Source organism: Leptonotus elevatus, chromosome 4 (assembly GCF_054856555.1).
Source record: "Leptonotus elevatus isolate MCC_2025b chromosome 4, RoL_Lele_1.0, whole genome shotgun sequence".
Lineage (NCBI taxonomy): Eukaryota > Metazoa > Chordata > Actinopteri > Syngnathiformes > Syngnathidae > Leptonotus > Leptonotus elevatus.
In genome coordinates, this window is record NC_141242.1 from 11,259,367 (window position 1) to 11,282,868 (window position 23,502).

General features: G+C 41.9%; 1 protein-coding gene across 5 annotated transcripts in view; it reads left to right on the forward strand.

The window, feature by feature from the left end:
* Nucleotides 1-11,251, forward strand: part of tmtc3 (transmembrane O-mannosyltransferase targeting cadherins 3) — a 56,960-nt gene extending 45,709 nt beyond the window's left edge. For all 5 annotated transcript variants that reach the window (XM_086072665.1, XM_086072668.1, XM_086072666.1 and 2 more), the window contains 7 exons: nt 106-254; nt 2,195-2,315; nt 2,379-2,490; nt 2,995-3,098; nt 3,176-3,345; nt 3,830-4,056; nt 7,915-11,251. In XM_086072665.1, coding sequence (XP_085928791.1) covers nt 106-254; nt 2,195-2,315; nt 2,379-2,490; nt 2,995-3,098; nt 3,176-3,345; nt 3,830-4,056; nt 7,915-8,699 — 1,668 coding nt within the window. In that variant the 3' untranslated portion in view covers nt 8,700-11,251. The remainder of the gene's footprint in view (nt 1-105; nt 255-2,194; nt 2,316-2,378; nt 2,491-2,994; nt 3,099-3,175; nt 3,346-3,829; nt 4,057-7,914) is intronic.
* Nucleotides 11,252-23,502: the final 12,251 nt, after the last annotated feature.

The following is a 23,502-nucleotide window of genomic DNA, read 5'->3' on the forward strand; positions in this document are numbered from 1 at the left end:
CCACAAAGCGTTATTTTTGGAAATATTTTGCATAGCGTTCCTGTTCGCACAGTGTTGAATGAAGCTTTTTTTTTTTTTCAAATGTCTTCTCCTGTCTCCTTTCAGGCCTTGTCTCTGATTGTCCTGCCCTTCATTCCTGCATCCAACCTGTTTTTCCCAGTGGGGTTTGTCATAGCTGAAAGGGTCCTGTATGTCCCCAGCATGGGCTTCTGCATGCTAGTAGCCCACGGATTCAAGGTGGTCTCGCACAAAGGGTAAGTGGATGAGATGTTGCATGAAGACTTTATTGGCCAGATGAGAACTCAATACGTCATTTCGGTTTGAAAGTGCTTAAAGATGCTGTTGTTTATGGGGCAGCAATTTTCTTCACTATCGTACCACAAAATATTTTCTCACCAGCTCCATCAGTGCAAAATGTGGTGGGGCGAACCATCATGACACGACGCATGTAAAATGTGTCAAAGATCCATGACAGAAAATGAAATGTCATCTCCCAGTTTTGGGGTAAATAATCAGCCATTTTGGCTTGAGGGGATTATTATTATTATTGTTACCTGTACCGACGGGCTGTACTAAATCCTTTTAAGCCACTCACACATCACAATGAAACAAAGTGTACTAAACAGTTGGGTGATGAAAAATTGCAAGATTGTGAATTTTCCCTAGAAGCAAATTTGATGATTCAACATAAAGAACGACACGCGTGAACGTGAATGTTATAAAAATGTGCATCCACCACCCATGTGTCTGATTGAGATCCATCACGCATTTTCATCATAACAAAATGTGCAAAAAGCAACAAAGAACCTTTGCTATGAAGCACAGTCAGTCAGACTTTTTGATTCAAAGGTACTATTTTTGGAACACAGGTGTCAGAGTCCGGTACTCGAGGGCCGAAGCCCTGCATGTTTTCACCTGGTTCAATTATCAGGATCATTATCAGGATCCTTCAGAGCTTGCTGATGAGCTTGAATATGAATCAGCTGTGTTGGACGTGGGAAACCTGTAAAACGGGTGGCCAAGTTAGGTCCGCGAGAGCCACTATCCAGCCTGTTTTCCATGTTTCTCTCCACTAACACACCTGATTCATGATCAGGATCGTTAGCAGGCTTCTGCAAAGCTTACTGATGAGCTGATCATTAGATTCAGCTGCGCTGAAGGAGGGAGACATGGAAAACAGATGATGATTTGCCAATCAACATGAAGAATGCATATTTGTCAAATTGTCATACATGTTGATCAGGGCGAGACGAGCGGAAATCAACAAAAAACCTCCACTGTGAAATTCTTGCATATTCATCCATGATGGTTTGAAAGGGCCATTATTCTGAAATTTGGGCAATTCCCAGGGTTTGTACTGGAACAATCCCTTCCGAGGGAATTCATGCAATGGATGCATGTGTACTAGTCAGATGAACTGCCAAACCCGTGAGTTTGCACCGTAAGATGCAAATAGAACTTGGCGATAATGTTTGATAATTCCCCACAAAACACAAAACTTTCCTAACTCAGATCTAAATTTCAAACAGAGACAGGGCCATTGTTTCACCCTTAAAAATAACAATTGCCATAAAAAAAAAACTACACTTTGTTTACTTGATGATGTTAAATATTTAAGTTGGAGAAACTCGGCGAAGAAAAAAAATAGACAGGGGCAAATGCTTTTTCATGGCACTTTATATCAATAACTATATTCAGATGGGTCATACAGAGCATGTGAGCTTCCAGCGCATGTGGAGTGTGGCGGACAAGATCAAATGACTTGAAAGAAAGACATTGAGCTAACCATATTTAACTTTTTTCCCCTTAATTTGAAGTGCATTCCATCATTTAAGTCCTCTTGTTTTCTGGAATGAAGGGGGAGCAAAGCCGTGACAAGGAAAACCCTTGTTTTGAAAGAAGACCTACTGTATTCTGGAGAATGGTGCACTTTTCTTATATGTGGAACACTTACATATATCTTTCTGGGAAACTAAGAGGGCAACCGAATACATTAACTATTGTATGCTTTTGGTGTGCATTTTATCCTCCTGGTGCTCGTGTTTTTTTTATTTTTTTTTATTATTAATTTTTTTTTTACAGCTACTCTGGCTACTTCCCACGTTTCGAAAACGTACTTGTTAATTTTATTCATACAGTAGATGGCAGGAGAGTTTCCCCTCATTAATAAAGACTTATTTCCTTTATTTTGAAGGTACCTGAAGAAAATGTCTTGGCTGATAATCTGCGGGCTGCTGACGACGCACGCTGTCAAAACCTTCAACAGGAACTGGGACTGGGAATCAGAATATACTTTGTTCATGTCTGCTCTGAAGGTGAGACGGGAGCGTGTCTGACTCGTTGATTCATGATTGTGCAAAGTGTTAATTTTTTTGCAGGTGAACAAGAACAACGCCAAGCTGTGGAACAATGTTGGCCACGCGCTGGAGAACCAGAACGATTATGCCAGAGCACTACAATATTTTTTGCAGGCCACCTCAGTACAGCCGGGTAAGTCACTTTGTTTAGATCTACATCCAACACACAAATACTACAGCGGGTCCAGTACACAGCAAATCTGTCAGTGTTAAAAGGAACCCGACTGTAATGACAAGTTTGCTCTATATTATTTATTTGGTTGTTACTAACATAACTACGAGATTCATTTTCTAAAAATCATTTCCAGTTTAATAGATTTTGTAGAAGCTTGATTTGGACGTACGCCGCCATTTTTATTTACGTCGCAACGCGTTCAGTGACGTAGAATGGCGGCAGGCTCTCTGCCGAGTATTGTGAAATGATGACAACAAGCTGGCATAGATGGGGTGAAACTGGTCTGTGTGAATGCATTTGTTTTCTTTTCTTTGTTTTTATGTTCCATAAACCATATATAAAACGTGCGAGATTGTTATCAACATTTGGAAGTGGCCTGATTCCCGATCCCTGCGAAATATTCCAATAAATCTCCTCTGCAACTTGCTGTGAATGTACATTGTCTTATCTCTACCGTTTCAGATGACATTGGCGCCCACATGAACGTTGGAAGAACCTACAAGAACCTGAACAAGTCCAAAGAGGCTGAAGATGCCTATTTAGTTGCCAAGTCCCTCATGCCGCAGGTAAGTGAGCCCATGGTCGGTCGATGAGGCACATCCTATAACCTGCATGAAAGTTTAACAGTGCTTTGTCTTGGCAGATTATTCCTGGTAAAAAGTATGCTACGCGTGTGGCTCCCAACCATCTAAACGTGTACATCAATCTGGCCAATCTGATTCGCGCTAACGAGTCCCGGCTGGAGGAAGCCGACCAGCTTTATCGACAGGCCATCAGCATGAGGCCCGACTTTAAGCAGGCGTACATCAGCAGGCAAGTCTTTGCAGATGATAGGCCTTGATTTTCTACTGGTAAAGAACACATTAGATTTTGAGAATTAAAAAAATTTTGCATTAAAAAACATTTATAATTTGTAATTTTATGACGATACGTGAAAGAAGCTACTTTTTTTCTGTGAAGAAAAAACATTCAATTGAAAAAAAATACTAATTTTCTTCAAAGAAATGTATCTAAAAAAAATTGTAAAGGTTTCCTTGATTCTCATAGGATTATGACCCCCCCCCCCCCCCGAGAAATCTGACTATTCAGAAAAGGGGATTAAATAAATAAATAAAAATAAATACACATGACCAAAAATGTCTTATCTCTACTAATAATAAAACTATATGTAAATATATATAATTTTCAGAAGTATTTAACTTTCTCGTTTTCGTAAGAATAAAAAAAAAAAAAAGTCATTATTTTCTGACAAACTTTCTCCAGAAAAAAAGGAACTCTTTTCTGTTTTTGCCGACAGAGGGGAGCTGCTGTTGAAGATGAACAAGCTGACTGAGGCACGTGATGCATACCTACGTGCGCTGGAGCTGGACCGGACCAATGCCGACCTGTGGTACAACCTGGCCATCGTGCACATCGAGATGAAGGAGCCGTCGGAAGCGTTGCGCAACTTTGAGCAGGCGCTGCAACTCAACCCGCGCCACAAGCTGGCGCTCTTCAACTCGGCCCTCCTCATGCAAGAGTCAGGTGAGAGTTATTCTTTTATTTACTGGCACCATGATACTGCAGGTATGCTCAATGCTCATTAGTATATTTTTCTAGTTTAGTTTATTCAACATACTTTTCGCATTGAAAAGATATGTCAAGGATGGCTCAAAGTCTTAATGTAATTTCATGGAAATAGTGTCGTATTTTAATTGAAAAATCATTAGCAGTCTTATTTTGTAGGGAAAAAACTGCTTAAGCACTCTGGTGGGATGACAACACCTTTTTGCATAATTATTATATTTATTATCAGTGTCTTCTAAAGAATAGAACCTCATTATTAAAGCGTTAAAAATTTTTGATCAGAAAAAAAAAAGTCTCATAACATGAGGAGAGTCAAGGACTCATCTGTCAAGGAAGGACGCAGCATTCCTGCACTCCCGTGACTTCTAACTTCTATTTTGTTGATTTCTACATTGGGATTTTTAATTACAATGTTGCAACATTGAGATTGTTGCATCATGCCTGGCAGAAAAAAAGATGACGAGATTGAGGAGATAAAATAAGTCTTGCAAAACTCAAAGAAATGGTCACTGAAATACTTGAAATGAAAAAGAGCAGCATTGAGCCACTTCTGCTGGAAATTCAGCAGTTCAAGAGAGAGACACAAGAAAAAGATCGACGCCTTGTCGCCTTGGAATAAAAAAGTGGATGATTTGGAACAGAATCTTCGCATCAACGATGTGATAGTTACAGGTATCAAAATCGAGTCGCGCCGTGGCCCTCCAGTGAGAGCTGCGGCCGGCGCAAGTGCAGATGATTCTGACCAAACTTAAGCGAAAGAGACTGTGGAACAGCAAGTAACAACTCGACTCGGAGATTTGGGATTCATTGTGGACCCAGGGCACATTCAGATGTGCTTTTCGCTTCCAACTGGGAGGGACACGACCACCGGCAGTTCTGATCAGGTTTGTTGACAGGAAGAAAAAGACTGCTCTTTTGAGAGATAGCTACAAACTCGAAGGTAAACATGTCTACATCAACGAAAATCTCACTAAACGAAATGCTGGCATTGCCAAAAGGGCGTGACAATTGGGAAAGAATGGGCTTATTGAATGAAAAATAAATAAATAAAACAAAACAAAACATTAGGGCTTGTGTGTCCAAGCTTGGTCCTGGAGAGCCGATGTCCTGCAGGTTTTGGAAGTTTCCCTGCTCCAATGCATCTGTTCCAATCAACAGGATCCTTATCAGGCTTATGCAGAGCTCGCTAATGAGCTTCAGCTGTGTTGGAGAAGAGAAACATCCAAAACCTTGCAGGACTACCGGCCCTCCAGGACCGAGTTTAGACACCCCTGCATTAGGGCTTTTATTAAATGTATAACTGTGTGTAACATGACTTTATCGGTAAAAATGAATAAATAATTAATTTGGAGAGAGAAAAAGCTTGTTTTTTCAGAATATTCTGAATAGTCACCCCCCCCCCCCTTTAAAAAAGAAGCTATTCTGTTCTTGCAAAATATAAAAGTACAGCTGTTGTGTTTTCTTAAAAAAAAAAAACACTTCTTGTAAAAAAAAACAATACTGCAACCATCCAATTTTTTTGGGTGAAACTTTGCGCAGTATTCAGCTGTTGATGTGCACTTCAAAAGTAACCAAATAACTTAACTGAACTTGATAGCAAGCACTGGCTTTTAATATCAGCATAGGGGCGCGTATGCCGATGTCCACACAGCAGAAACATTTATTGATTAATTTAACATCAGAAAATGCTCCCATCAATTCAGCCAATCAGAAATGATGCCCTACCAGAAAAACCAGCAGGCGGCACCACTTGCTTCCTGCCTACGCAATCAGGGCGCGTCGCTAATAATGCGGAACGAGTTTGAATGAACTCTGGGTGCACCGTCCAATCTCTGGCTTTTTCTCGTTTGACTGACATACTCAGAAAAAAATAAACATTTAACGTGCTTTAAAGACTTTGCATGGCATAGCTTTCTTTAAACTTTGCTGCATTGTACAGCAGTGGCGGGCTAATGCAGGCTTATGCAGACTAAGGAAGGATTATTACTATTGAATTGTATTCAAACAGCTGCAGCATAGGGGATGAGTCATTAAGATGAAAGGCTTGTTCTGTTTCACTTGCAGTTAAATTCATCCATCAAAGCTGTCACTCAAACAGCCACTTCTGCCCCTTCTGACAAAACACTCATAGAAATATGACTTTTTTTCTCTGAATAATTGGACTTTTTTCCCCCTTGTTTTTTTTCTTTCCCAATAATATCACTGTATTTTGACAAGGTTATAATTTTCCTTCTCAATGCAATGCAACCTTATTTTTGTAAGACTTTAAAGGAAAATTACTTCTGTAAAAATCAGATTTTTTGGGGGGGTAAAAACAAATAAAATCTAAAAAATTAATCTTGTTAATGTATTTTCTGTTAAAAATTTAAACATAATCTTAAATATAGGTAAATAGGTATGGATGTAAAGTTTTAAGTTCTAGACTTCTTTACAAAAAAAGCCAACGTATGACCTTTCCTTAAGAAAAATACATTTTCTTGTCAGTCTTGTAACATTTGTATGTTCTAAATAAATTGAACACCTTCTGGAAGTGTTCCTTTCCTTTGCATGTTTGTCATAACACTCATAAGTACAATTGGAACGCGGTCAATTGGAGGCTTGTGTGGCGCTAAGTGGCCTATTGTTAGCATTGTTAGCGCTCACTACCTTGGATGACAAGCCAGATGACAAATGGAAGTTCAACTAAAGTTTGCCGGCATGCTCGTCACGTTGTAGTAGCTAACTGGAAGTGGCTTTCTCACGCTCATTCTGGCAACGATATGCTTCTGAAGGCTGTTAATTTACTCAAACGCAGATAGGGCAGGCCTTTATTTGTATAAACTAGTGGTGGCATAAGTTATGGAAGAAAAGACACATGCACTTACCTTCAAAAGTATTAGAACAGTATGTACTGTATTTTAATTTGATGTTTTTGTTTTGTTTTTTTGATCAGTATTAAAAATATTTGGGTTTGACGTGAAAATATTTGATTGAAATCACTGTTTTGCTGCTGCAATCTCCTATGTCCAAATTTGGCCAATTTCATGTTTTGTCACAAATCTTACAGATACTGTTGTATTAACAAATTATTGACCACTTCAAAGTGTTAAAAATGGCTTGTTCTCCTTGTACACAAAATGGCGATATCGTCATGTAGTTTTCCTTAATGTGATATAGACCTTACGGCTATTTGGCTCGGGAAAAAGTTTTTAAATGATTTATATTGGGTTTGTTCATAATAGAGCTGTCAAAATTAATCGATTAATTGACAACTAATCGACAACTAATTTACTAATGGAGTAATCGTTTGTAGCCATTTTTAATTTAAAATGGTCCAAATCATCTGATTTCAGTATATCAACAGTAATTGTTCACTGATTTCTATAGTCCTTCACGAAAGTTTTGTGTTTAATCAAAATAAGACATTTGGAAACATATTTTTTACTATGTTAAATAACGACTGAACGAGTAACAATCATCAATCCAGCAAACAGTAATGGGGGGGGGGGGCATGCCTTTGTAAAATGAATCAGATTAATCGATTGACTAATTTTATATCCGCTGGCTGTAGGCTGCATCCTGCTTCTCTTCATAGGTGGTAATTGTCTAGGGCTGAACACTTAATTGAATTCAACTCAACATTGCAATGTAGTAGAATGCAATTTTCAAGTTACAAAGGGGTACACAAAGAGGTACTTGTATTGTATTGTATCAAACCAAAAATCAACTAAGTGACAGCTCATATCTCAAATATCTAAATTGGCACTCGTAAGCCAAGGTTCCCCTTTATAAATAACACTTAAGGCCAATTCCTTTTTCCCCTTCCCCAATCCCCAGGCGAGCCCAAATTCTGGCCCGAGGCCAACCGCCGCTTCTTGGCCTACGTGGAGGAGGAGCCGGACGACGCAAACGGTTACTTCAACTTGGGCATGCTAGCCATGGACGCGGAGGAGAATGCGGCGGCGGAGCGCTGGATGCACAAGGCCATCGAGCTGCAGTCGGGCTTCCGCTCGGCGCTTTTCAACTTGGCGCTGCTCTACTCGCAGTCGCGCCGCGAGCTGGACGCGCTGCCCGTACTGGACGAGTTGCTGCGCCACCACCCGGAGCACATCAAGGGCCTAATCCTCAAAGGCGACATCCTCATGAATCACAAGAAGGACACGGCTGGTGCCAAGGCCTGCTTCCAGCGCATCCTGCAGATGGACCCGAGCAACGTGCAGGGCAAGCACAACCTGTGCGTGGTCTACTTTGAGGAGCGGGACCTTCCACGGGCCGAGCGGTGCCTGGAAGAGACGCTGGCGCTGGCGCCGCACGAGGAGTACGTGCGGCGCCATCTCAACATCGTCAGGGGCAAGATGGCGGCCATGAGCGCCGCAGGGCAGCCCCTAGTGGCGGAGGAGAAGCCGGCAACAGTGGAGGAGGAGGAGGAAAGGCAGACTCCCCGCGGCGAAAAGAATGCGAGGAAATCCTCCGCAGAACCCGAGCAGTCTAAGCTGGATTCCGGCCAGCCCGTCAGACGGACTGCGGCCAAATCCGCAGAGCAGACGAGCAACATCGAACAAAAGCGCGCTGCCGCCTTGAAGAGACTGGAGGAGATTGAGCGCATTTTAAGCGGCAATTGACCACGGTCTCCCTTTGTGTTTTGTTTTTTTAAGAGCGGTGACTATTTTTTACACAGAATTTCTTTTATATATATATATCAGACTTTTCCTTCCCTTGTTATTCACCGTTTTTCTCCCAGTTACTGTAAAACCCCGCAAGGGATCGGAACTCCTACAAGTAATTGAGGCCCTAAATGCGAATAATTTCCTATATATTTTGAACCATTATTATACCACAAGCTATTATCTCACAGCACTATAACCATTTCAAATTCATCTATTGACATTACGGTTCAAAAAGCAGATATGCACTTGTACAAGAACCTGCGACAAAGACTCTTCGTATCAACTCAGGCTTAACTTAGCTCCTCCCTCAGTTGTGATGAATCACTTGAACAGACTTTCTTTACACCTAAGACTGTACTACTTTCCTATCAGACAGTGTTTTGGTGCCATCTTGTGACAACTAGAACACAAAAAGCACGAAAAGGTGAGTTTTCAGCAGGTAGCTGAGGATTGGCTTCACAGAAAGAAAAAAAATATATAAATAGATGTGGTTCACGCTGCTTAATTCAAAAAGGGAAACATGAACGTTGTCAAGGATAAGCACAAGTTGACGCTAATGCGTCTATTCAAGGGCCACAATGTGAGGAAATGTGTGCACTCGGTCACTAAAGCTGGAAGTGCAGCTATTACCTGTATTTTTCTGGGCAGAAATAGGGGCCACCTGTAAATCTCTTACACAAAATGTCTGTGCAGGCTTCATTGCTGTTCTGTTTTATGTCAAGTCTTTAAATTTCACTGCCGTGCTTTAGCCCACGTGTAATGATGAGAAGTAGTGTTTTTTCCCCATCTGTTTGCGATGTGCTTCAAATTAACTAGCAATCGACAAAAGTAAGTCTTCCGGGAATTGGATAAAATGGCCGCTTCTAACTCATGAGACTTTCTGCATGTTTTCGGTTATGGCCTCTTGAAAGAGACTTTTTGCTCGTCCTACTCAAGATGGACATTCTATACTTGTCATTTTTATGGGGTGAAATTAGCTTCAGAGGTGGAATTTTCCAAAACTTCTGGAATGCACTACTGAACTTTCTTTTACAACCCCCCACAAACATACACGCATGATGAAAACAAGATTTATAAAAAAAATAATAATAATTGACATCAATAAATCTGTCTAGTATACATACTTCAAATGTGGAAGCAATTAAACAAAATCTCTTCGTACTCCACTGAGGGCTGAACATTTGCGACGCTAGCAAATGTTGTGTTTTATGACGTAAGGGCTTCGGGGGCTGAATTTTCCAAAACTTCTGGGATACCTCACTGGATCGTTGGCAAGCCACAAAACTTTGCCGCCATGCTCCGCCCACATACAATGATGAAAAGTCATTCTTTACAACTTGGCATCATCCTTCTGTCTAGTATACGTGCTTGAAATTTGATAGTGACGGATGACTAGAAATGGATGAAAAAAAACGAAAAAGGCTGCTTCAAAACACAAGTGGCAGATTTCCTTTCTTTTTAAGTGAAAATGGCTTTGGATGGGTGTACATTTTTTCCAAATTTCTGGGGTGCCCCTAAAAATGCCCAAAAGTAATCGTCACAAGTCAGAGCAACATGAAGGTGTCTGCGTAGGTTGTCAAGAAGAAGCACAAGTTGGTCGTTAACCACTGGATGTTGTTTTATCGTGACCCACTTTCATCACACACACGCACAAGGTGGGGGCACAATTACAGGAAGTGACCACGAGGTTGAGGATGAAGATGATGAAGGCCTCGCCCTGAAATGGAGCAAAACATCCTCCGCCTCAACACCACTAATCTGTATTGATTTCCCGCCGAGTTTCCTGCCTTCCCGTCGTTGCCATTAGCACTATTGTTGCTCTCCGCGCTAAGCTAACGCTAATGCGACGGGCTCATCACCCCCCCCCCCCCACCCCCCGCACACACACGCACACACAACCCCACCGTGCAATACTTTGTGTGTGCGACACTGTTGGTTAATTGGCAGCCCTGAAAGTATTCAAAGATTGTATGCTCATTATTTATTCTTGTTTTTGTATGCAAACTGTTACTATAATCGTGATGTCATCTCCCCCCCTCCCCGCTTTCAGTTGTTACACTGTCAGTGTTAAAACAGAAGGTACGATTTGATTTTATTACTTTATGCCTGCCATGTGACTGATTTTCGTTTCAGATTATTTGATGCAATTTGATTTCCGGTGGTGGTTACATAAAGTGAAATGATAATTTGCTTGACTCTTTGTTTAAAACCCTGTTTCTGGCTTGAACACTTAATTTTAATCCGTAGTGCGGACTTGAAACTAATTTGAAACATTACCCTCACTTGAAACCCCAACACTATCATATAACCCTAAACTTAAACTATGCTTGAAAACCTCCATGATATTTTATCAGTTTGTGTTTGGTGGTGGTCTGCTTCTGGAGGACAGTCCTGAAGTGGAAGCAATGTTGCTGTTGGCTTTTTGGCCTGTCAATTATGCGTGTTTGCTACCACGGTGACCTCCCGCTTTCTGTTTGTGTGCCTCAAATAAATGTTGAGTGATTTAACGCCTCGCCTCCAGCAAGACTATGACAAGCGCAGAGTGGGCCTCTCATTTTTCTTCCAATTTTGTCGAGCTGCTTTGCATCTTTTTCAACTGTCGATCACATGTCCATTACGTACGCACAATTTTTCACACAGGAGAAAGTGAAATGACAAGTGATCCATTCCTGAAACTTTTATTAACTGCACAAGCACTATTTTTTATTAACATTCCATACGTTCAACTGTAACTTTGTACTTTGTTATTAAACAGAAACAATTAAATATAAGGACTTTTTTTTTCTCTTTTTTTTATTTTTTTAAGTACAAGTGTTAAAATAATGACCACAGTTGTTTTTCAGCTTAAAATAACGACCACAGTTGTTTTTCAGCTTTGCGTCACACTGACAGACAAGTGTTATGAAACATGTGAGTCAGAATATGAAAGAAATATTTTGGATGTTTTGAAAGTTTTGTCTGTCTGTTTGCCTGGCAACCCAAGGGAGGCCGGATGAAAGGCACATTGAAGAGAGCAGATGGTCAACACACATCAACACAACTTTAACCGTATGTCAACAAGACGGCCTTACTTTCTGAACTTTGAGCAAACGTGACCCCTTAAGATGGCGCCTTGCTAGCTGGGCGCGAAAGCTCAGGCGCTAAACGTAACACCGACACGCAAAAAAAGACCACAAGAAATCTCATCAATTACTGCGCTTGGCAAATGCTACGTTCGCTGACAAGAGTGACCCCAATGTGCGTCACGTTGTTACTGTAGTTTTTAAGGTGTTTGTTGCAGTATGTGTGACTAGTTGTCGTTACGTATCTTGTTACTGTAGTTATGCTCAGAAGTGTAATGTCCCACATTGTAATTCCTTTGGTGTAATTCCCTAAACGCATTTCTGAAACACTAAGTCTCTAACACCACGTTTTAAGACCAAGTTCCAAAGTGAGGTCATTGAGACCAGTTAAGACCCTAAAATCCAAGTCCAGAAGACCATCCTGGCCCCTAAAAAGCAAGCAAGATCAATCAGAACCCTAAACCCAGGTCCTGAAGAACAATCAGGTACTTATGAGCTCCCAAGTCCCTAAAAAGCAGGTCCTCAAGATCAACCAGGTCTGTGAGACCGAACAAATCCACAAAATAAGGTCCTTCAGAACAGCCAGGTCACTAAAACCCATGTTCTTGAGACCAACTAGGTCCCTGAAACTAGGTCCTCAAGTCCCGTAAAAGCAGGTCCTCAAGATCAACCAGGTCCATGCACCGAAAAGCCAGATCCTGAACAAGCAAGTCCATTAAGCACAAGATCCTTAATATCAGCCAAGTCCTTACGACCAACAAGGGCCTAAGCTCTACCAGGCAAGTAAAAGCCAGCTCCTTAAGACCACAAAAGCCATGTCCTTAACCAGGTCCCAAAATGCCTGGTCCTTAGGAGCAATCAAGTCATTGAAAGCCAAGACCTTAAGACTAACCAGGTTGCTAAAAGCCAGGCCCCAATACTTACCAAGAACATAAAAAACATGTTCTTAAGACCAACCAAGTTCCAAAATGCCAAATCCTTATAGGACCAAACTAAAAGCCAAGTCCTGAAGACCAACTCGGTCTCAAAATCCACATTCTTAAGATAAACCTTGCTGTGGTGCAACATGTTTTCTTTCCAGTGACTTTCACACAAGGTTCACAGAATTATTTGTCTTTGGGGCAAAAATGTCAGCGAAGCTCGAGAAGTGATTCACCCTCTTTGTCGTTACACATCTGCAACATTCCAAACGCCGAAGTTCACTCACTTTTAATGACTATTCACATACATTCAACACACAATTAGTTGTATTGCGATTCTTAGTTTAGTTGTGCTGTAAGATGTTTTGTTATAGTTTTGTCGTCACGTTATTGATGTCGTTGTGTTGTTCCATGCGTGGCTGTATGTCATTACTGTACTTGTGCTGTTACTGTAACTGTTGTGTGCGTGGAGCTACATCAGTAGTTACTGTCGCTATATTGTTGCATGTGCTTACTGTAGTCATCACTGTATTTAGGTTGTTACTGTGGTTGTATTGCTCGCTGTGTTACATGAGTTCTTCAGAATCACCATACATTTATGCCATCGATCAATCAGCTTCTGTGTCGAGGTTAATGAAAAGATGTCAATACTGGTATTGAATCTGGAGATAAATCCAAAGCCTGGTAAGTTCTAATGCTAGTTTTACTGATTGTTTTTGGTCTATGCCAGAGCAAGAACCCTATTGATGTAATGGTTTAAAAACAAAAACACCTCAAAACATGATTCAAAATGGTTGACGTTCCTGCCTGCCTCTTGTCAGTGCCAAGCCATGTAACTCCGTGAGAGTTTCAGCGTGGAAAAGTCCAGGCATGTTTTAGGGAAACCTGATTCTGGGCTAAAAAAAAATTCCAATAACATTCTTGAATTGCAATTGTGTGGATAGAAAGTGGGAGAAACGCATAACATGTCTGCCAAATAACAAGCGCTGGAGGCAGGGAAAAGGAAATGGCACCCTAAACATGAGTTTTTGCCTCGAAGGTGTCAGCCTCACCAGTAATAAAAAAAAAAAACATTTTTAATACTGAATGGAAGCTTTTTGATTGCCGCTTCATAAATTATTTTGATAATTACTGTATATAAAAAAAAAGTAGTAGAATTTTAGGGGCACACACTGTAAACTTGCAAAGGGAATAGTCTGTCATTTTTCCTCATATTATCCATGGATTCATTCACTTTCTTATGCTTAACCGGGGCCGGACTTCCTTCTCGCCATCCACTTTGTCAAGCTGTTCTAGAAGGATCCTGAGATGTTCTCAGACCAGCTACAGTCTCTCCAGCGTGTCATGGGTCACCACCCAGGGGGTCTACTACCCCCTTAACTCCCGGACCAACTAATAGGACTCCCGGAGGGACACGGTCAAGCACCTTTTCCACGTCCACAAAGCACATGTTGACCGGTTGAGTGAACCTTGCTGGGGGTGTAGAGCTTGACCACGGTTCAGCCACACTGCTCTTGAACCTGAGATTTGATATCCCGACAGACTTTCCTGCCCAGCACCCCTGTGGTTGGATCCAGAAGCACTGTCCCCGAGTTCCATGTGATGTGCCAATTAAGGCGGCCCCACAACGTTCACCCCCGTTGCCTCGAACCTCAGCGACTTCAACCTCATACGTCGCAGAGCCCCCCTTGGAGTCTCCAGAATCTGCTTCCTTAGAGGATGTCATGTCACTGGAATTAAGTCCTTTGAAATACTATCCTCACGGTCCCAAGTTGTGGTCAGCAGTGCCCCATCCCGACTATACACACTTCTTCCCCCTCCCGAGACGTCGGATTGTGGACCAGAATTTCTTCGGAATCATCTGGAAGTCGTTGTCCACGGCCTCACTAAACTCCTCCCATTCTGGAGTTTTTTGCCTCAGTGATGACCAAAGCTGCATTGCGCTTGGCCTGCTGGAGTGCCAGAGGCCAAAAAGGCCTGATGGGACTCCTTTAGTTTTGATGGCATCCCGCACAGCCATTAAACCCATGGAGCAACTCTCTGACAAATATAATTTTCCGCTGTTTTTTATTATTTTTTTGCCGCCGCAACTAGGAATCATTATCGGGAATTGTCTCCTGGATTTATTGGAAAGAAAGCAGGTTAGGTTTTTCAAAAACGTTGGAAGCCAAAGCAATGCCCGCAGTGGGTTTGTAACGTTTGATGTGTATATATATATATATATGGAGAGAGAGAGAGTGTGTGAAGTACTTGTTAACAGTAGTCCTGCTGCGCTGATGCCGGGCCGTGCAGGCGAGCTTTATTGAGTCAGAAAGGCAACTAAATGTGCTCCCAGGCTGCCTGGTGCCCATGTTTCATCTGTAGAAAGCCTTGACAGAACGTGACAAACATGAAGGGAGCCTATCACAACAAGATGGGCAGGAAGGGATGTAGCGGCGTCCATTGAAGACGGCGGATCCAAACATTGTGAGCTTTTGAGCCTCCGGGACTCAGAAGCCCCCTTCATGTCTTGGAATCGCGATCGATTGTGAGAAAACCTCACGGCATTTGAATGTGGAGGGAAGAATGGTCTGAGCAAATGAGGCGGTGTAAATGTAGCTTTAGCTGCTTTGCCTTTTCCGCTTCCTCGCCTCCAGGCAGGATTAGGGAAGATTTCCCTCTGCTCTCGTGTGGGACATTGGCCATGGTCTATATCCCCCGCTTTGCCAAACAGGAGTTGCCTTGACACCAGGGTTGCCTGACCCTTGTATCTGTAACTACTTATACAGTAGGGGTGGGCCCAAAAATCGATTCTCATTTAGTACGATTCAGAATCGATTTTAAATGTCCCAAAATCGATTTTATTCAAATTATTTCACACTGTCTTGCCTTTGTCTGTGTGTGCCTTTATTTGGAGCGCTGTTCATCTTGTACCCGATTTGGCCACTTAGGGGCAGTGTAGTTCCACGCACTCTAATGCACTGTTAAGTTGTAGCCACAGAGCGCAGAAGGAAAAAGTGACGATCAAGTTATTCCAATAAAAGTTGTTTTTTTGCAATGTGGAGCCGTTCTTTTGTGTGATAAATGTGCCGTGAGTAGCGCGCTAATTAGCATTAGCGAGTCAGACTGGAGTCGATCATTACGATTCCTTGCACATCTGTAGATCGAAGCAAAAATCATTGTCAATCAGATCATTTTGAATCAAAAATGGTTCTTAATCGAAAATCTATTCTGAATCGAATCGCAGACCCAAAAATCGGAATCGAATCGTGAGACATTCAAAGATTCCCGCCCCTATTATCCAGCTGTACTGTATCTTTTGATCTCTTTTGTCTGTAAGTCCCTTTTGGCTGCGTCTTCCTGATTCCTCGCTTTTTGGGTCGTGTCGCTTGGGAAAGAGTGTTCTTGTCTCCACAGAAATTCATGTAATCAGATATTGTTTTTAACTGTTAAAAAAAATCACCCAAGTGTGCAATCAAAAGAACGCCGCAGGGCTATAATAGTCATCATTATTCCATGTTCTTGGGACGTCTCTCTCAGCAGGAGCTTCTGATATATACGCTGCTGGAAAACCACATTGTGGTCAGACTTCCCAGTGTGAGAGAGCGATGGTGAAGAGCGAGCATCTTTGACAGTTCCGTAGCGTACAGTAGCTCTAAAAACGGGACATATATATTATATGTTATTGTCCAACCATGTCTCTGTGATAGCTTATGGCACAGATGGTCCGATACTTACGTCGATGATGGATATTCGCAGTCAGCTCGTCGGTGTTTGCTTTCAGGGTTTGGGCGTTGATGAGCAATGTGACAGGCAGGGGACGTTTTTGTGTCTCCACAGTCTTTGCTGGATGCCTTTTGTTCGTGCTCTTTCTGGGTAGTCCGTTTCTTTAGGTTGGCCTTTAGATCAGTGATTCCCAAACACTGTGCCGTGCCATGAGAAGGAAAGCAGGAAATGATCCACATGACTAAATCGGAGCTTTACGCTTGCAACATTCTGGTCTTTTGGTGACTGAGAGATCAAAAAAAAGAAAAAGAAGTCAGCAAGATTGGTTCTTGATCTCTCTATTCATACTGAAGCACTCTAGATTGACACCCTCTGTGGAAATGTTCAAATCTGGATTCAAGATTGATTTGGACACGCTCCGATTTGGTTAAACCACAAACGATTTTAAAAACTTCAGCCTTTTGCCTTACATCTGTATTTTGGTTTCTTTTACTGCCGCTTCACCTGTTTTTGTTTGGTGGAGCGCTACGGAGAGTTTCCTCATGTCAAATCTAATATGTGCCCTGGCTCATAAAAGGCTGGGAAACACTTACTTTGGTGTCAAGTTGACTTTGGCCGCATAATGAACAATCAGGAGGAATTGGTCGCTCTATTGGATTTCCCTCGGCATTCCAACGATATGCTGTTGGTAGCCTCCAGACAAATCTTTATAATCCCTCCAAATCCATGCGAACAATTTCACATGCATGACAAATGAAGAAGAAAGCTAGACGCGACCCCAAAATGGTTTGGACCGGATCCTGTCTGAATACAAACGGAGACATATTACCATTGTGATTAATATGAGCAACATTGGTCTCGCCATGACTGATATCGTTGTCTTTTCGCATTGTTTGTTGCATGCCGTGCGTGTCAATAAAAGACAAATGTTTGTCGTTTTCATCCTCATGCCTTGAGTGAGCGTTTCTGTGAACGCGCTGTGCGAGCAGCACATGTGTTTGGAATTAGCCCCCTGCTCATCACTGCTCGTGTGTGTGGCCTTCAGCAAAAGACAGCGTCCATGTGGGAAGAGGCGGAACTGCAAGATGATTAGACGTTGTGATTGGACGCCACTCGCATGCATCTGGTCCAGGATTAGCTAACGAGAGCAGACATTTGCAAATGAATAACATCATTTAATCCATTCCTCCTGTTGGATAAATGTGTCACTTGCACGCCACATATGACACTCACCTTTTCCTCGTTTTGTACGAGGCGTGTCAGAAAAGTTCCAGGATTGGCGTCATCACGAGTAGTAGTAATTCCCCTGGAGTCTACGAATCTTCATGTTGTTGACATCAAAGCAGATTGCCTTAATGACCCCTTTGAGTGTGTCCCAGATTTGGGTCGGTTGCTCCATCACAGCGGTATTTTCCCCGGCGAGGAACCGTCAGATGCTCAGGGTCTCGACCAGCTCCGAAAATGCATCGGCCAGTCGGGTTGTGCAGGAACGCCATAAAAAATGCGCACGAAGACACCAAAATGGGAAAAAAAGAAACCCTCGTGATGATCCGAGCCCGGGGCTTTTTCTTTGGGTCGGGTGCTGCTGGCCGTCACGAGTATTGTTGCCAACAGAAGCCGACTCCCAGCTGTTTCCAATGACACAGGGCAGGCAGAGCGTTGTGCACATGGAAGCGATCACTGTCGTAAAAGTACATCTTATGCTAATGCCTCGTTTGAAGAGTGATCTTTCTTTCCCCGATTTATCCCCAAATGTGAAAGATGCGTGACGATGCGATGCGTGACGATGCGATGCGTGACGATGCGATGCGTGACGATGCGATGCGTGACGATGCGATGCGTGGCGCGATGCCAGCTACTGTATGCGCTCGACGCTTTTGATTTGTGAATGTGTTTTTTTTGTGTTGGTTACTGGGTTTGTGCCAAACGGAGTCGAAGCGCTTTCACATAAAAGAGACGTTTACATTTAGAGACAAGGTCATTAATCAATGAAGTATGAACATAAAGTATGTGATCATTGAATGGATGTAAACTGCGTGTGATGTGCTTCAATCTATCATGTGGTCACATATGATGTCATGAATTTTATGATACCGATGTTGAAGTTCTAAGTGCCGGGGCGGTTACTATTTTTTAACAAGTAAAAAAAAAAGTGGACGCTATGCGCTGCTTTGAAGACCCCCTTTTCCTTTTAGCGCTCAGTTCCTTACAACTCAATATTAGATTTGGCATCTTTTGTTGAATTAGTTACAAGTTTCCTCCTGTAAATATCATTAAGCATATAATTTATACATGTATTTCAGGCAAGTTGTAAATTGTCTGAAGTCCTCTTGTTTATGTTTAACAAATTTAAAACATCCTAAATCATGCTGTTTCTGCTCAGTACTGTCTCAAATGTTCTCCAAATTCAATACTGTAAATTTCGTTTCTTGGGAGGCTTCAAAAGTCTTGGCCTATCGCCTAACCAGTCATATATTCAGATCAGTGGCTGTGAGCCAATAAGAAGTAATGTCATCACAGGGCGGCCATCTTGGGACGAGGCTGCTCGAGCACTCGCAACGTTTCACTCATTAGAGCACGGACTTTGAAATAGATCGCTCAAGTCCCTCAAATTTTACATTTCAGCCTGAAACGTAGCCATGTTTGTAAATCTATCCAGAATTCCGCGTTTGTGGGCAAATCATCCATCTTACCACCGACGACAGCACAGCGCACCAAAAACAGTCCCCTGTCTTAAGATGGCCGATCAGTGACGACATTGCTGACTGCCTCGCGCCAGTCGACAGGAAGTGGCAAAATGGCCGCCTCCTGAGATGGGTTTTGAAAAAGGGTGCGGCTTTATTCATACTCTACAAACACAACAGTAATCAGAATGCAGAGTTTAGACTAGCAGGGCTGCACAGAACATATTAGAAGAAAATGTTGGTGTTGACTTCCCTTAATGTGTGCAATATCTGTTTTATCTTATTGTATATATTAGGGGAGTGCCCAAAAAATCGATTCTCATTCAGTACGATTCAGAATCGATTTGAAATGTCCCAAAATCGATTTTATTTAAATTATTTCACACTGTCTTGCCTTTGTTTGTGTGTGCCTTTATTTGGAGCGCTGTTCATGTTGTACCTGATTTGGCCACTTAGGGGCAGTGTGGTTCCACGCGGTCTAATACACTGTTAAGTTGTAGCCACATTAGAGAGTAGAAGGAAAAAGTCACAATCAAGTTATTACAATAAAAGTTGTTTTTTTGCAGCGTGGAGCCGTTCTATTGAGTGATAAAAGTGCCGCGAGTAGCGCGCTAATTAGCATTAGCGAGTCAGACTGGAGTAGATCATTACGATTCATTGCACATCTATAGATTGAAGCAAAAATCATTGTCAATCAAATCATTGTGAATCCAAAACCGTTCTTAATCGCAGACCCAAAAATCGGAATCGAATCGTGAGACATTAAAAGATTCCCACCCCTAGTATATATGTTGTGCTTTTATGTTCTCACATTTTTCAATGCAGGCCTACCATTTATGTTAACATGTGACCATGTGGTTTGATGTAATCCGTTTTTCCCCCTTGCGTCTACTTTCATAAGACGTGTTTGTGCATACGTGCGCATATCCGAGCGCTCTTTAAAGTGCACTTTTGTCTTTTTCACTGCTTTGTGGTCTCATCAATAATGTTAACACTCCGTACTTCGAGCTTCAGGGGGCCGCTTTGATCAACAACAAAACTATTTTTTCTCACACAGTGCAGCCAAATATTTGGATCGAATAAAGACTTGAAAGACACCACTGTGTTATGAATTTCAAACAAAACAAAACATTGACAGTCTACAAAAAGTTATTGCCATTTTAGATCAAAGTGCTGAGTGGCATTCCGCTTTCATGCTGGAGTTATTGATAGCGGAATCTAAAAGCTATAATGAAATAAATATATATAATCAATATTTTTACATCGCGAAACTTCTTTTTTCAATTCCCCGTCCATTTGAAATGCATGCCAAGTGACTACATTTGTGTCCTCCAAAGTCATGGATATATTCAACACTTAATATTGTTATGAACATGGATGGTGACTTTTTTTTTTCTTTTAAAACTTTATTCAACATGCTTCCAATCATGTGAAAACAATTGTGTCAGATCAGATCACTGGAATAGTGAGAGTTGAATGCTGTTGCTGCATTCACACTTTCATATGGGAGTGTAATGCTGCATTTGAGGATGGTCCGAAGTCGGACTTTTACGACTTCAAACCAGGAAGTGTGTACGGGAAAGCCCCCTTGAACTCAGAAATCCAATTTGTGAAGTCGGGGTGGGGGGGGGGGTAACGAGCCCGACTTCACCGACGGACTACAATGTGACGCCACACTACAACGGCGACCCCTTTGGAAACGCATTCCGATAATAAATATTTGACATTACTTCACGTAACACAGCGTACGTGACGGTATGCCGAAGTTATACGGGGAAATGTATGGAATGCTTATGAAATAAGATAAAAACAATAAATGAAGCAACATTCCAGGAAGTGAAGTGACCAGAATAAAAAGCTATTTATCACAATCCGCCATTTTGGTTGTTTACTTTCGCTTCAAACGCTTTCAGGTCGGAACTGGGAAAAAACAACTCCAATATTTCTCACCATCCTCGAATGCAGCATAACTGACACCATTTGTAGTGACCTCAATCAGCCCAAATAAAGTTCAGCTGTTCTCATTTCCGTTTCCTGACATTTTGGTGTCCACACTTTCAAGTCTGCGTGTAAACTTGCCTGATAATTGATTATATGTTTAGTTGCATATATCGCCACGTGGTCTTCTTTAAAAGGAACGTTTGCTCCATATGATTTACTTGATTGTTACTAACACACCTATGAGATTGATTTTTCAAAAATAATTCCAGTTGAATGCATTTTGTAGAAACTTTATTTGCACGTACGCCGCCTTTGTTATTTACGTGGCAACGCATTCTCTGCGTAGTGGCGTAAAATGGCCGCTCACTTTCTGCCAGCAATCCCAAAACGGGTTTAAGGTAAGCCTCGTAGCGTTCCTAAAGTCACAACATGTGATGAGGAAAAGAGTCCCCCTCCCCCACGCCGTGCTCTCGAGACCTCTCCCGATCACATTTAAGAACGCTTACCTTGCGTTCTTCATACCCGTGCCGCATCGCTTGGCAGAGCGCGAGCCGCCATTTTACTAGCAGAGAACGCGTTGCGACGTAAATGACAATATACGAATAAAGTTTCGACAAGATTTTTTAAAATGTAACCTCGTCGTTATGCTAGTAACCAAATAAATCATATAGAGCAAACTTGCCATTACACTCGGGGTTCATTTAAAACAATTCCGGAGGTACAAAAGTGTGACGATGACTCGCACTTGAGACTCTCCGCCCTCCTGAACATGAACTCGATTTGCTAAATGTCATCTTCACAGAAGATTAATAACAATAAAATCTGTCACCACCAATGCAGCAAAGTAAAAAAATTTAATAAATGTAGACTTTAAAAATCAACTCACACTTAACTGTCAATAAAGCAGTGACCGATCTGATTTCTGACCAAGTTGCGGCCTCAAGCAAGATTTCATTTTGGGCCCCCAACAGCCATATTTCATGTACTTTTTTTTTGGAGGGTGGTTGTGTACATGTCAAGTGCATATTGGAGGGAAAGATGCCCGGGGCGAACGGCCATCTTTCATGGCCTGAAAATATTTTGTCGACGGGCATGCGGATGGAATTTTGGATGACGTGTCAAGTACATACGTTCACTCACATCGGTTATACATGTTGCATGTTGCAATATTTCCCTCACGCAAAACGGGATCCTGCAAATGTGTGTGTATAAATCGGTTCTGTCGAACTGAGCTGTTGTCACATTGTTTGAGAAACTGGCTGCTATTTGAGTTCCAAACCTAAATAAAATAATAAAAAAATAAAATAAAAAAAGCCTTGTTCTTGTTTTCTCAAATCCAGCTCACGGGGCACAAAAGCATTTACTATTTGTTGTCGCCTCTAAACGCACGCACGGGCGCTTCCTTTGAGTTCTTAACTGCATTCTCAAGTGTGGCGAATATAATTATAGTGGGTTGCTTGGGGTTAATGGGAGGGACTGGAAATGGTTGCAGGTGTCTGATTACTCTCTTCAAAAGCTTCATTCACTGCCACACCTTCGGATTTCGAAGCATATTTGGCATCCCCGGCCGCAAATGACAGTGTGAATTTTAATACGAGTCAATATCATGATAATCATTTTGAACAGTCACACAGCGGTCGTGCTCAATTGTGCAACATTTGCCAGTTGTTTATTTCTATTTCGATTCTCAAAAAAAAAAGGATTTTTTTTTTCCAATGAAGTCAGTGTCACCGAATGGAATACGTTTTTTTGTCATTTGTAATGTTTTGTAATTTTTTATATATATATATATAAATGAAAAAATGGCATTTGAACAGGGGTGCGAAGACTTCTTCTATCCGCTAGACGTGTTTTTGTAAACAAAGACAAACCCACTTAAAACATCACGAATACAAGTGTGAAGTGGCTAAAGTATTAGCGCTTCACTTTCAATGAATCCGAACGTACATTTGTAAACATCAACGACGATTCCTCAGCTCTAAAATAATGCAAAGACAATGTACGACTTTGTAATGAATCATTTTCATGACCACTTTCGATGAGCATGTTGTACAAACGCGTCTTGATTGGTCTTCCGCACGGCGAACGGAAGTGTCTTTGTAAACATCAAGGAAGGTTTTGTCAAACCTTACATACAAGTTTGACGAATCATCAAAGACACATTTGAGGCTCTCAGCCGCAATTGGAAAACCTGGCTTGATTTACGTCGGCGACACGCCGCACACATTTCCCAAATGCTTTGACACTCAGTCACTTCTCGCGAAGACTCACAAAAGCTGGTCCTGAGGGCACAAGCTCCACTCTGTGCGGACCCTGAAGGATTTTCCGCACTGGCGGCTTTGGCTAATCCAAGCGTGGAGTTGTGCTCCAAACATGGTCATGTGCTTGCTAGCACAGCTAACAAAAACAGCTCAGACAAGAATTTTACCACCTTCTGTTTCTCAAA